Here is a 15,211-nt window from a genome sequence, read left to right as displayed (position 1 = left end):
TATTTAGATTTAAATATTAAATTGGGGAATAATATCAACTAATACCACACAATAATCTATCTACAATATGTATGTGATCTAGCTATCAGAAGTATAAAATTCGAATGATGATAAAACATACTAATTTAGAACGATACAGGATATTATTATATTAATTGAATATATATTAAGGAGGGAGGAGAACTAGAAACTAAGGAATTAATATTGAATTATTAATTATAAAACTAACTTTATAATGTCCAGACTGTCCAAACTAATCTAAACAATATATTTATCAAAGGATTACAATAAAACGTTAAACATTGAATGTAACAGAAATAATACATATAAAATATAAAATAAAAACCATTATTATTAAGAAAGGATAATGTACATAATAAACAATCTTTAATATATTTTAGAATTATCTATAACCCTCACACATTTGTTTAATTTTGTCTCGTATAAAATTTTTAATGTGACATCAATTGTTCTTTAAGCTACTGCATAATTTTCCAGCCATCTTATGGAGCAAGCATCCATCGATACGTTTGTCGTGCTTTTCATCATTAGATATAAAAAATGTAAGAAATATTTTCGTCAGAAAGATACAATATTTAAATTTAAAAGTAAAACTTCAAAAATTTCCAGGAAAATCCCTGACTGATTCCAGAAGGCACAGTCTCAAATCCCTGACTTTTTAGATTTTTCCAAATAGTGGACTCTATGGAGTCCACTCTAATGGAGTATAGAAAGAAAAATTGCAATTATAAACTTTATCAGATGTTATAAAGACTAAATATAATTTTGAAATGACATGTGAATAATTCTATCGATATCTTTTACAGGGTAATAAGTCCTAAAGAATATTAGAAGTTCAGAGAAATATATAGATAAAGACTGTAACGCTGGTACTTTTCGGTGCGGCGGTTCGAATATCGGGATACTTTTCAGTGCGTTGGGATATCGTGATCGGGTGCTCGGATGTGCTCGCCGGATGCCAGGGTTTTCGGTAGTAATGAGAACTCCGTGTTGTGAGTACAAAAGTACAAACGTAAAAATATATTTATCCCATGTAGTTGAAATACACAAATAATAATAATGCACTGGAGTGCTCGGTTAGACAATGATCGGACCCGCGCAAAGTAAATGAACGACGATTGGTCGGGCCGGACAAAATATAATTCGCTGCGTAAATTAATATTTAAACAAAAGAACGGGTTCGGATAATTAAAGAAACTGACGGACGGACTTATCTTCTGTGCTATGCGCTCGGAGTTAATAATCGGAGTTGCCATGAACGAACTGGCAACTAAGTTGCCATGCGGCGAACTTAGAGTACGGCTAAACGGGCCGTGATTGGCCTGCGCGACGGCCGGTCGCGGTCGTGGAATCGACGGCGCGCGGTGCGGTGGACGGTTCCGCGACGCGATGGTGGTCGACGTTAGAAACCTAAGATATGATTTTTTAAAGGAAAAATGGATTTTTGACCAATTTCTCATTTTTGCTTAATGGTTTTTCTTTTATAACTGCACAATAAATTATTTTTCGGCAATGTCGATTGTGCAGTCACACTCCTAAGATTTTAAACTTTCGTTAAAAAAAAAATCGTAGAAAAATATTGATTGTAATCAAAGTTATAGCTTCTCAAAGTTGAAAAAGTCTCTCAGACTCAAAAATGTGTTTCCGTATTTTACAGGATCGGTGTGTTTAAGGGTTAACAATCAATGGTCTAAGTATATTAAAATGGAATATGGAGTACCTCAAAGATCAGTATTAGGACCTTTGTTATTTACAATATATAGTATATTAGGTGTTAATTAATTCCTGCCGTTTTTTCGTCTATAAAATCGATTTGTTTCAAAGGAAAGATGAATAAATACCTTAATCAAAGTAATTTCCTTCATTTTCTACTACTTTTTTCCACCTCTCCAGCAACAGGGCAATCCCACGACGGTAGAACGCGGTGTCTTTCGAGGCGAACCATTCATCTAGCCATTTTTGGACTTCGTTGTAACTGGAAAAGTGTGTGTCCGTAAGTGCGTGTTGCATCGATCAGAAGAGATGGTAATCTGACGGTGCCAAGTCTGGAGAGTACGCTGGGTGCGGCAGAACTTTCCATTCAAGCTCGCAAAGTACCTGCTTCACGCTTTTCGCGACATGCAGTCGAGCGTTATCATGCAACAAAATGACTTTGCATCGATTGTTGACTACGGATGATCTTTTTTGCATTAATATGTCGCTCAATCGGTATAATTGCCGTTGGTAGCGATCAGCTGTAACGGTTTCATTTGGACCCAAGAGTTCCTAATACAGTACACCTTTCTGGTCCCACTAAACACACAGCAAGGTCTTATGCCCGTGAATATTCCTCTTCGGCGTTGAAGCGGATGGTTGGCCGGGGTCCACTCATGATTTTTCCGCTTGAGATTATCACAATAAATCCATTTTTCATCGCCAGTCACGATGCGCTACAAAAAACTCTTTTTTCTTTGCCTGGCAAGCAAAGAAATCGAATAGTCAAATAATTCAAAATGGCATTTTCTGACAACTCATGTGATAGCCATTTCCCATTCCTTATAAATTTTTCTCATAGCATGCAAGCGTTTTGAGACGGCCATTGGAGTAACATTTAACTGTTCCGACAACTTTAAAAGCGTTTGAGCTGGATTCTCATCGAGTAATTTTTGCAGCTCGACATCTTCAAATTTTTTCGGCTGTCCTAGACGTTCTTTGTTTTTCACATCAAAATCATCGTTTCAAACCAAACTCTACATGTTCTTTCCGATAAAGTTTCATTACCATACACTTCGGATAATAAGCGATGTGCTTCAGCTGCGGTTTTCTTGAGGTTAAGTAGTGAAGAAGCACATGTCGGAAAAACAGCTTATCGCGATTCATTTTCAGTTAATTGGAAAATGTCTTTGGCGTCGAGAAATCTAATCTATGAGGATTGAATCACTTTTAACGATGTCTAAACTACAAAAGGCATATGACTTCATCGTCGAAACTCTCCAGCGTTGGAGCCAGCACCCTCTAGTAGCGAGCGACAGGAATTAAGTTTAACACCTAATAATATAATGTTCTTATTTTTTAAAATAACCTATGACTATTTATGCAAATATAACTTTATATCACTTAAATTACTTAACGAGTATTTAAATATATTCAACATCAAATTTAAAATATTTATAATAATTTTTAAAATTATATATGACACAAAATGTAATATAAGTAACATTTTGTGCAACTTTGTAAAATAAAACTAAACCAAAACAGTTATAGATAAAATTATAATATATTATTACTGCAACAAATTATGTCTTTAAATAAAAATACAAAACAAAATTAGACACTAAATACAATATATATTATTAACTTAACAAAATACTTAGCAAAAATTTGTGAAATCCCTCTAAGAAAACATTAAAAATGTAAAAGAACAGTATATTTTTGTTACAATATAAAACCAAACCAAAACAAATAAAACCAAATATATTACCATCAAAAAGAAATAAAATCAAAAACATTCCAAGTATATTTATTACCAATGGGGTGAGAGCCTTTTGATCACGTTGCATTTGACCATCAGCCACTTACAATGTTAAACAGTGGGGAAACTCTTGGCACCAGCCGCTCTAAATGGCTGTGGTCAATCGCAACATGGTCAAACGGGACACTCCCGTACCGATGAGCAACAAATTATGTGACACATAAAATCAAAGATGGGCAAAATCTTTAGCAGCAGCGTACTTGGCGCGCTCATTTTTTTTCATAATTTTTAGAACACGCATTTCTTCTATTATTCATACTTCTACTTAAATCACTGACGAATTTCAAAACATTCTATTTACCTACTTATAAGTTTACAAATATACTTATACAGACGAGAAGGCTTATCATCAAAATAAACAATTTTATTTGAAAACAATACTGAATTTTATTACACATTATTACAATATATTAAAATTCTGAAACTACTTATAGACTAATTTGTTATTAGAATGACTTGTCCCTGCTTCCGAATGTCACAGAATTTTTATTTTTAAAGAATGATATTCTTTTTATTCTCAATATTTGAGAATAAAAAAAAGATCAATAAATGAATCTTCGGAAATTTGTACCATATTCTAAACTTCTAATATTTTCATCAACATAATTATAATAATGATAATCTTCACTGAAATTATCAGTGTAGAAAATGTTATATAAAATTTATTTAATGAAATCTTTTTAAATATTATGTTTACACTTGTAATAAAATTTATTTTATAAAAAGATATTTTATAATAAGCAAATTTAAAATATAACCTACACTTTAATCATTATTCACAAAACTTGTTAAATAATGATTAAATCAATTTTCAATACTGACATTAATTGGAATATAATCTTAATAGTGACATTAATATTTGACAAAATTAATCCAAATTTCGATAAAAATTATGCTACAAAATAAAGAATTAGAAAAATTCTAATAAGTTTAACATAAATATAAACTTGTTGAATGTACAGAATAATTTAGTTTAAATTTTTACACTATTTATTATTACATTTAATAGTAATTATCAAATAATGTAATTTTAAAATCTCGTGATTTACTATAATATTACAAAAAATAATGAAAAAGTACTTGATACTTTCTAAGTAATTATTATTGTTATGGAACATTATAATATTATTACTAAATCGTTATAAAAGATAATTTTAACGGTATCAATTAAAAAAAAAGAAGAAAAAACACAGGCGTGCCAAGTGCGCTGCTGCTAGAGATTTTGTCCATCTTTGATTTTATCTGTCACATAATTTGCTGTTCATCGGTACAGGAGTGTCCTGTTTGACCACGTTGCAATTGACTATAGCCATTTAGAGTGGCTGGTAGTCAATTGCTACGTGGTCAAAAGGCTCTCACCCCATCGGTAATAAATATACTTGGAATATTTTTGATTTCACTTCTTTTTGATGGTATTATATTTGGTTTTATTCGTTTGGGTTTGGTTTGGTTTTATATCATAACAAAAATATACTTGACGCTGTTTTTTTTAGATTTTTAATGTTTTTTAGGTAGTAAGATATTAATGTATACTTTACATAATAATTTTATGTAGGTACGTTATTTTATATTATCAAAGATTATTTAGGTACCAAAATTTTATTTAATCTCAACATTAAAATGTGATTTTTTTTAATAATTTATAATGTACAATTTCAAAGTAAACTATTTTTTTTTGTTAATGTATTATATTAAATGTTTCATATCCTTTAATATTTTATATTTATGTATGTATTATATTAAACATTTCATATGTATGTTTCATATGTATTATGAACAATTATACGAAATAATTATTTATAATTTATTTATTATTTATTGACTATTCTAACCAATTTTATTAACCCATGCACTTTTGTATGCGTTCGGGATTGCAAACAAAATGTCCGGGATTTTTCGCCTGTAAGTTCTAGTTTTGAAATTGTAGATAATGTAATCCTACGTTACGTACACCCAAGGACTTTGATTCTGTCCATGGGGAAATTTTCCAAACTGAGAAGTCACCACTTTCTACATACTCGTAGTTCATGATTAATGAAACGACTAGAGTTTATTAGTCGTTACGTTAATCATGAACTGTAAGTATGTAGAAAGATAGCAACTTCTCAGTTTGAAAACTTTCTCCATGGACAGAATCAAAATCTTTGGGTGTACACTATAGATTTTTAGTACTGCCAATTAATTTCGGAACGTAATCTTTTTATCATTCCTAAAGTATAAATAAATAGCGCCCAACAATATATCTAAGTAAGTGATGAATCTATCATTGCGCGCGCGTGAATGTGTGTGTGTGTGTGTGTGTGTGTGTATCTTTTTTTAATAATTATTTACTTCAGAGGAAGCATCTCCGATAACCTTGACTGTAACATGTATTATTATCATACCCCTGAGTTACCTATAAGAGGTTTTAGCCGTCGCTTGTTAACCGTTAAAAAGTTATAATCATAAAAAGATAGTAAAAATTATCTCTATAATTTACATATTATAGGGGATTTTTATGTGGAAGGTGAATGCTTCGGCAGGAGAAGGAAAATAGTAATAGAGTCCATCGTATAAAACGTAATAAAGTTATTAACAAACCATGGTGGGATGACCTTTGCCAACAGGCAATAAATAAAAGAAACAAATGGTTTAAAATTTTTTTCGCTAATCTCTCAAGAGAAAATATAATGAAATACAGAGCGGCATCGATTAAAACCAGAAAAACGTTAGCTAAAAGAATAAGAGAAAATTTCTCTAATTTAGTGGAAAAAGTAGCTAAGGTCCTAGGTTCTCAAAAGTTTCGGGAAAAGATTAAAATACATAAAAACTGCAAAGTGTTTAAACAGTCAATGCTAAGTAATATAAGTAGAGATTTTGTTATTGAGAAATTTATTAATGAAATGGTCGCTTTTATGATGTATGAAGAAATGAATGTTCCCAAAGACTCGAGTAGAGGCAGGGGGTCTGCCAAACTTGCTTAATCAACCATTCAGTACCAAAGAGTTAATTAATCATATAAAGGAAGAAAAATTAAATAGAAGCTCCGATGATTTACTAAGCTATCAAATCCTATGACATTTACTTAGGGTTGCTATCGTAATTTTACTAAATGTTTCAATAAAATAATCTCAGACGATTCTTATCCGGATAGCTGGAAGGAGTATTTAATAATTCTGATTCCTAAAATGAAAAAAAAAGACTTTAGATCGATCTCTTTAGAATCATGTATTTTGAAAATATTTGAAAAATTAGTTAAAACTAGAATTGAAAGATTTATTGAAATGGATGACTTAATCCCCGGGTATCAGTTCGGATTTCGCAGAAGTAAATCCTGCGATAACTGTCTTCCAGTGATTAATATAGAAATTTATAAAGCTTTTATGATTGGTAATGTAATGGCGGTCTTTTTCTAGACATTAAGTCGGCATACGATAATATTAACTCCAAAATTCTATTTGATAGGATTAACGAGCTAAGGATCCCGATAGGATACAAATTTTTCCTCAGGAACTTTTTGGGTCCCAGGAAAGCCAACTTCTTTAAGAGCGGAGCCTATAAAGGCTCAAGAATTATTAATAAGGGTGTCCACCACGGAGCTGTGTTGAATTTTTTTTAATTTGTACGTGGCAGATATCTTAAATCACATTCCTCATTATTGATAGGAAACGAAAAGAAAAGTAAGCGCGTGGTAGAGTATAGATAAGGAGGGCATAGAACACAAGATTAGTATAGGGTGTGGATGAATGAGTGGTTAAAGAACGATTGTAAACCAAGTCCTCTTCTCGGCAATGTAAGCTTGAAGAGAAATAAATTATATAATATATATTCCTCATTATTGTAGAACAGTTCCAATTCGCGGACGATATCGCCATGCTAATAAAAATCGAGAAGAATCTTACAAATCGCTACAGGACATTTTTAACACATGGTCTTAACACATGGTTGGAAACGATTAATCTCAGCATATCTTTAGAAAAAAGTCTGCTTTTTTAACAGGAAAAAAAAACTTGTAGGAAAAAGTGACTTGTATCACCCAACTTTTTACAAGTTAAAACGGAAACTATTAATATAACTAAAAAAGTTAAATATCTAGAGGTAACGCTAGATTCCGGACTGAGATGGAAAAAACACTTAAGCTCTATTAAAAATAAAATCTTTGTATTCTCAAACATCTTAAAGTGGTAAGTCTTGGGGACTAAGCATGCAGGCTGAGTTTGATTTTGTAAACGCAACAATAAGGGCACAAATCTGCTGGTAGTTTTGCAGTGCATCACAGTCGCATTGAAAAATTATAAACAATAGCATAGTTTCAGCTTACAAAGTAGTAATGGAATTTCCCAGAAGTTCATCAAAGTTAGTTGGAAAATATCTAACCAAAAATCAGCATTAAGAACTACATCTATTGCATGCGATAAGTTAATTTTGAAAGCATTTCAAACAAAAAACATGAAATTAATCAACAAATTAAATTTATTACAGTCACTAACCTCTAGCAAGAAGATTGTTAACAGAAACATCCATTTTATCATGGACTGATGAAAAAGGGTGAAAGAATTTCTTCCACAACTGTATAAGAGGAAGGTCCATCCAGCTTTCGCATATCCGGTTCACATAAGAGATACTAACTTGAGTTTTGATTATAAAACCTGCGCATCCGCCAAGCCTTCAAAAATTTTATTAATGAAATTTTTATAAGCAAAAATTCTTTCAATACATTAAACGAGAACGAACTGATGGTGTTCACCGACTAGGTCGAGAACCGGTAGTCCTTGCATTTCTGAAGTAGTGGAAGCACAGGATTTGGGTAGTAATTTGAAAGCGTGATGTGCAGTGGTGGTTCCCGAATTATCTTTGAAATTCTCATTCAAACTCAATAGATTCACATCCTGCTTTGGAGCGGAGATAGCCGCTATAAAATCAGCAATAAAGACTGCGGTTGAATACAAAATGGAGTACAATTAACATTTGCACAGATTCCGAGAGCACCATGGCTGCATTAGAGTCATGCAAGAGAGGCAGCTATAGTTCACATATAAGATTTCTCGACCCATCTGTGAAAAACCTTTATAATCTAATCGCTAAACATAATGGAGACTTGAACGTTAGGTTCAAATGGTGCTCTGCACACGAGGGGCTCCATGGGAATGAACTGGCTGATAATCTCGCAAAGGAAGGATCTTGTCATACAAGGAGTGTACCGAATGTTTAAGAACAGAATACGTGCTTATGGATTCTAATCATTTAAAAAAAATAAATTCACACCGGATCATATTATGATAGAAACTTCAGTGAGATCATTCTCAAAACCTTGTTAGAAATTAAAGAAAAATGGTTAAAGGGAATTTGCTTAACCCTTAAACACGTAAGTGGGTCTGAGAGACCCCATATGAAGTTTTGAACGCTTGCTATGTGAAGACGGAATGAGATAGGAGGTTCGGACCAAGACGTAAAAAAAGTTTGAAAGCTCCTCTTTCGATTGATATGGTTGATCAACTTTTTTAGTCAACTAGAATTCAAACGGCAAGGCAACAAAGTTTTGTTAGGGTCAATGCGACCCATATAGTGTGTAAGTGAAACTTTTTGTGTATTTTACATAAAAATATTGGACAAAATACGTTCAAACAGGTCGGTTCACGGATGTTACTTGCATATACTCTGTCTAAAATTGGAATACTATAAAATGTTGTAGAAAAAAGAGTTTTTCCGAAATATATCATGAAACACATTAATTTTCAATTTTAGATACGATTTAATCAAAAATTCCTCATATTCGCCTTGTTACATAAGTACATTTTTTAATAGAAATAACAATAATATAATTTTTTTTGAAAGTATGAATCTTTAGCTTTAAAACGCCGTATTGTAAAGTTCTTTAAAGTTTTTTGTTGCAAAAATATGATTTTTTTTTTAAGTGGATTTTTAGATGCCCAAAAATACCTCATATTCTCCATGTTACATAATTATACTTTTTAAAAGAAATGACTTTGCCAAATTTTATTTTGAAAGTGTGATTTTTTAGCTTTAAAACGCCGTATTTGAAAGTCCTTAAACGTTTGTTGTTGCAAAGATATGATTTTTTGAAGGAAAAGTGGATTTTGGACCAATTTCTCATTTTTGCTTAATGGTTTTGCTTTTATAACTTCTCAAGCTTTTATAGCTTCTCAAAGTTGAAAAAGTCTCCCAGACCCAAAAATGTGTTTCCGTATTTTACAGGATCGGTGTGTTTAAGGGTTAAGAATCATGTGGGGATACGCCTTTATCAACGCAAAAAAATTTAGAATGGGGCTGATAGATTCAACTGAATGTAGCTGCGGTTTTGAATACCAGGATGTTAACCACATCTTCTGATCATATCCATTGCTAGAAAATAACAGAAAAGTACTTTTAAATAAACTAAGGAAAAAAAGGATTACAAGAATCCTTATTAGTGGAATATGTTGTAACAAACCGCCTTTCCGCTTCCCCCTCGGACCGTCCATCGTTCCGGGCTGTCCGGCCGAACAACCGCCGGACAGCAGAAACCTGGCGCATAGCGCCAAACATATACTCCGACATCGGCGTAGCGCGCGTTGACGCATCCGCACGTGAGATCTGCGTGACAGATCTCCGCGCGCACGCGCTCGACCGGAATGGCGACCGCCGGACCGATCTCGAGCAGCGGGGAGACCCCCACCGACTTCGTACCGTTCCGTACCCCCGCACCGTCCCTGCTCTCGAGATTCGGGTATATAAGCGCCGCCGCTCCGAGAGTCGAGCGGTCTTCTTCTCCGTCCACTCTCCGATCCAGAAGAAGCCCATCCTAGCGCTCACTTGGGAGTTAAGAGCCTTAGCTTCCGCCAAGCAGTCTTGGCAAGAGCCTTCCGCTACTCCCGATACCGCCGATAGAAACGGGCTCAAGTACATCTTGGGCTCCACCAGGAGATCCTGGTCGGCAATTCCCGATCCGCTGTCCTCACTACGGTATCGACTCACGACCTGGGGTGTGGAGTTCCGCGCCTCTACCAAGGGCTCTTGGCGTGAGTCGATCACCACCGCCGAACATCGCGGTATTAACCGCTCGCGACGGGAATCCCCGATCCGCGTACATTCGCACCGAGCGCGCGTCGCTTACGGCCGTGGCCACGGCCTTCAGCAAGGCCACGGTCTGCGCGCGTCAACACCGGCTTCGAGTTCTCGGAAAACTCGAGGCCGGAATTCCGCGAACTCAGCCGCGACAATAGCGCGATTCAGATACCGCGGCAAAACAACCATTGTAAATACCGTTCGTTCCGTCCGCGCGTTCCGTTTTCTCGTCCGTCCGTCCGCGCGTAGTCTTTAAGTTTTGTTGCGTCCGTCCGAGCGTCACCGCCATCCGTCCGTCCGCGCGTCGTGGCCAAGCCACTCCCCTTGTATATAACCAACGCGAAATAAACGTACTATTATATTCAACACCTAAAGCAACCAAGTCTAGTTCTTTTGGCGACCTCCCTCCGCGTCCTGGTCCGTCCGCACTCACGCACCGCCCCGTGCGCGGAAAAAGACGGGTCGTTACATGGCGCCCGAACATGGACCGTTTCCGTTTCCGACCGCGGAGAACTAGACCGATCCGATGCCGCGGAGCTGGATATATCATATCCACCGCGCCGAACTGCTCCGACAACTACATCACGCCGATCTCGCCACTGACGGAAACGTCAACGAGCTTCGCCGCCGACTCAGCGAGTTTCTAGTATTGCACCCCGAACACGCGCCGGCCGGAGTCATGGCCGATCCGCCCGCGATTAACGTCACCGTACCGGAACCGACCGCATCGACCGAAAAAGACTCCCCAGCGAAAGTGATGAACCAGATCCGTAAATGGGGATGTCACTTCGACGGGAAGGACCCGGTGTCCTTCTTGGAACGCGTCGACGAGCTACGAGCCGAATACGGCTACGACGACGCGTTGCTCCTCCGCGGACTGCCAGAGATGCTACGGGGAGACGCACTCCTCTGGTATCGCAACAACCGCACCGCGTGGGGGATGTGGCAGGAGTTCCTCGGAGAATTCCGAGAGTACTACCTGCCGCGCCGTTACTTTGCTCAACTCCGGCGGGACATTCACGCCCGAACGCAGGCTCCGGAGGAGCCCTACCGCAAATACGCAACCGACGTACTCACAATGATGCGTCGCGCCGGGGGTTTCGGAGAGGAGGATCAGCTCGACCTCCTCTACGACAATATGCACCCCCGGTATAAGCTATACGTCCGCCGCGACGACGTTCACCGGGCCACCGAGTTGCTACGGCGAGCCGAAGAATTCGAGCACATTAGCTCGCAATGCCGTGAACGGCAACCCGCGTCGAAGCCGCCCGCGAATTCGGCTGCCACCGCCTACGACAAGGACACGTGCTGCTGGCGGTGTAAGCAGCGCGGTCACACGCGGTTCGAATGCCGCCGCGCGGCCCGCAAGTTTTGTTCCCAGTGCGGGAAAGACGACGTCTATACCCGCGATTGCCATCCGCCGCCGGGAAACGCCGCCAGGGCCGGGGGCACCCAGATCGCTCCCCGGTCCTCCGAATAAGGTACAATCCGCGACCGCACGTCGACGTCCCCGTCGGGGACACCACGCTCACAGCCTTACTCGACTCGGGCTCCGAAGGCTCGTTTGTGAGCACCGACGCCGCCGAACGCCTCCACGGGAAGGGGTACACGACACTACCCGTCACAGGCCGGATCTACCTCGCGGACGGCTCCAGCACGCCGGTCGAGACTTGCCTCGTGCTGCCGGTTGTATTCCCGGCACGCTCGTTCCGCCACGAATTCCGCGTGCTACCCGGACTCGACGTCGACATGTTGATCGGCGTCGATGTCATGGCACGAGCCCGGATCACGATTCCTCCGCCGCCACTGCACCGGGAGGAAGACCGCCCGCCGCGAGACGCCGTCCGTCCGACAACCGTCGCCAGCACCGAACCCGCGGAAGACGCACGCTTGCAGGCTTTCCTCGCCGAGGAACTGCCAAAGTTCGACCGGGTACGTGGGCCGACCGACCTCGCGGAACACGTTATCCGCGTTAAAAACCATCCGCCGATTAAGCAGCGCTACCGTCCCCGAAATCCGGCAATGCAGGCGATCATCGACCACAAGGTCGACGAGATGATACGCGCCGGAGTTATCGAGCCGTCTCGCAGCGCATGGAGCTCGCCGATCGTCATCGTGCGCAAGAAAGACGGAAAACCGCGGTTCTGTATAGATTTCCGCCGCGTAAACGAGGTGACGGAACGCGACGCCTATCCGTTACCGCAGATACCCGCCACGCTCGACAAATTGAGAGGCGCGCGTTACCTCTCGACGATCGACTTAATGAGCGGCTATTGGCAGATACCCCTGGCCCCGGCAAGCCGACCCGTTACCGCTTTTACCGTGCCGGGTCGGGGGTTGATGCAATTTAAAGTGATGCCGTTTGGGCTTCACTCCGCGCCGGCTACCTTCCAGCGTCTGCTCGACGATGTCCTCGGACCCGAACTAGAACCGCGGGTTTTCGTCTACTTGGACGATATCATTGTCGTCACCCGAACGTTCGACGAGCACCTCGCCACGCTGCGAGAGGTTTTCCGCCGGCTACGCGAAGCGCGACTTCGACCGAACACCGAGAAATGCCGTTTTTGCACGGAGCGGCTGAAGTATCTCGGCCACGTGGTCGACCGCGACGGAATCCGGACCGATCCGGAGAAGACGGAGGCTATCGCGAACTGGCCCGTGCCGCAGAGCGTGCGGCAGATACAGCAGTTCCTCGGCCTCGCGTCCTGGTACCGCCGTTTTATTCGAGACTTCGCGACCGTCGCCGCCCCGCTCACCGCGCTCACACGTAAAAATGCCCGTTGGTCATGGGGGGACCACGAGCAGACGGCCTTCGAGGCCTTAAAAACGACCCTCACGTCCGCACCCGTGCTAGCCTGCCCGGATTTCGAGCGACAGTTCGTGCTGCAAACGGACGCGAGCACGACCGGACTGGGTGCCGTGCTCACCCAGTACTTTCCTGAGGGCGAGCGCGTCATCGCGTACGCGAGCCGAACGCTCAACAACGCAGAGCGCAACTATAGCGCGACCGAGCTTGAATGCCTCGCCGTACTCTGGGGGATCCGCCGAATGCGAGACTACCTTGAGGGTTACCGCTTCAAGGTAGTCACCGACCATCAGTCGCTCCGGTGGCTGCAAAAGCTGGACTCACCGACCGGACGTTTAGGCCGATGGGCCTTCGAACTGCGACAATTCGACTTCGAGGTGCAATACCGGAAAGGGTCGCTGAATAAGGTTGCGGACGCGCTCTCACGGCGAACGGCCGTTAACGCCGCCGTGAACACGGCTTGCGCGTGGTACCGAAAGTGGTGGGACATCGCCTCCACCACACCCGACGCCGCCCCCGACTTCCGCATAGCGGACGGTCGCCTCTACCGGCACGTGCTCCACACACTGGACTTCACGGACGCGCCGAACGACGCGCAGTGGAAGGAGTGCGTGCCGCGCGAAAACCGAACCGAGCTCCTCCGGCGGTACCACGACGCACCGACCGCCGGACATCTCGGCACCGCGAAAACGATCGCTCGCATTGCCCGCCACTTCTACTGGCCGGGCATGTTCCGCGATATCTCGCGCTACGTACGGCAGTGCCGAACCTGCCTAGCGCATAAACCGGAGCAACGGCGACCGGCCGGATTGCTCCACCCGACCGACGTGTCACAGCCATGGCAACACGTGACGATCGACCTGGTAGGGCCGCTTCCGCGATCGAGCAAGGGGCATACATGGCTGTTGACAATGCAGGACCGGTTCACGAAGTGGCTGGAAATGCGAGCGCTTCGACGCGCTACCGCCGCGAACGTCACTACCGCGCTGACCGAAGCCGTCATCCTGTGGCACGGCTGCCCAGAGGAGATTTGGTCAGATAACGGGACCCAGCTCCGCTCCGCGACCTTGACCGACTTGCTGCGTGCGCTTCGAATCCGCCACCGTCTCGCGCCGGCGTACGCCCCGCACTGCAATCCGGTCGAGCGCACAAACCGAACCGTCAAAACGATGATCCGTCAATACCTAAACCGCGACCACCGCAAGTGGGACGAACGCCTCGCCGAATTGCAGTTCGCGTACAACACCGCGACTCACGACGCAACGGGGCATACGCCGGCGTTCTTGAACCATGGCCGCGAGTTGCGACGACCGGAGGAACGCACGCCAGCCGACACTCCGCAACGACCGCACGCGTTGCAACGCCGGCTACGCGAGACGTACGAGCTCGTCCGCATCAAGCTGGCACGCGCGTTCCAACGGCAGCAACAGTATTATAATCTGCGTCGGCGAGAATGGCGACCGAAGCGGGGAGACTGGGTTTGGAAGCGAGACCACCCCCTCTCCCGTCGTGCGGATGCGTTCAACGCAAAACTCGCGCCGAAATATATTGGGCCACTGGAGGTACGCCGCATCATCTCGCCGGTAATCTACGACCTCCGAAGCGCGGGGGGCAAGTGGTACCGGCACATCCATGTCCAGGATCCTCAAGCCGGCCCCCGCTCCGACCGAAGAAACCGAATCGGACACCGACGACGACGACGACAACGCGGCATGCGGCGCGCTCGTGACTCGGCCGTCGAGCCGAGCGACGCTCCGGCAAAAGCAACACGAGAGCACGGCCACGGCACGTGGGCAAATTCCAACGACAAGCGCGCGCACCGGTAGCAG

General features: G+C 42.4%; 1 protein-coding gene across 4 annotated transcripts in view; it reads right to left on the bottom strand.

Annotated features, from left to right (window-relative positions):
- LOC105193022 (snRNA-activating protein complex subunit 3) overlaps positions 1 to 15,211 on the bottom strand; it is a 144,711-nt gene that overhangs the window by 72,120 nt on the left and 57,380 nt on the right. Inside the window, exon 6 of one of the 4 annotated variants that reach the window (XM_039457541.1) lies at positions 8,048 to 8,423. The exons of the other annotated variants lie outside the window; for them this stretch is intronic. Coding sequence (XP_039313475.1) covers positions 8,375 to 8,423 — 49 coding nt within the window. The 3' untranslated portion in view covers positions 8,048 to 8,374. Of the gene's footprint in view, positions 1 to 8,047; positions 8,424 to 15,211 lie in introns of those variants that run through there. 4 annotated transcript variants of the gene reach the window in all.

The sequence above is a fragment of the Solenopsis invicta genome, chromosome 14, assembly GCF_016802725.1.
Source record: "Solenopsis invicta isolate M01_SB chromosome 14, UNIL_Sinv_3.0, whole genome shotgun sequence".
NCBI lineage: Eukaryota > Metazoa > Arthropoda > Insecta > Hymenoptera > Formicidae > Solenopsis > Solenopsis invicta.
Note: the sequence above shows the minus strand (reverse complement) of the source record. Positions and strands in the feature narration are given on the sequence as shown.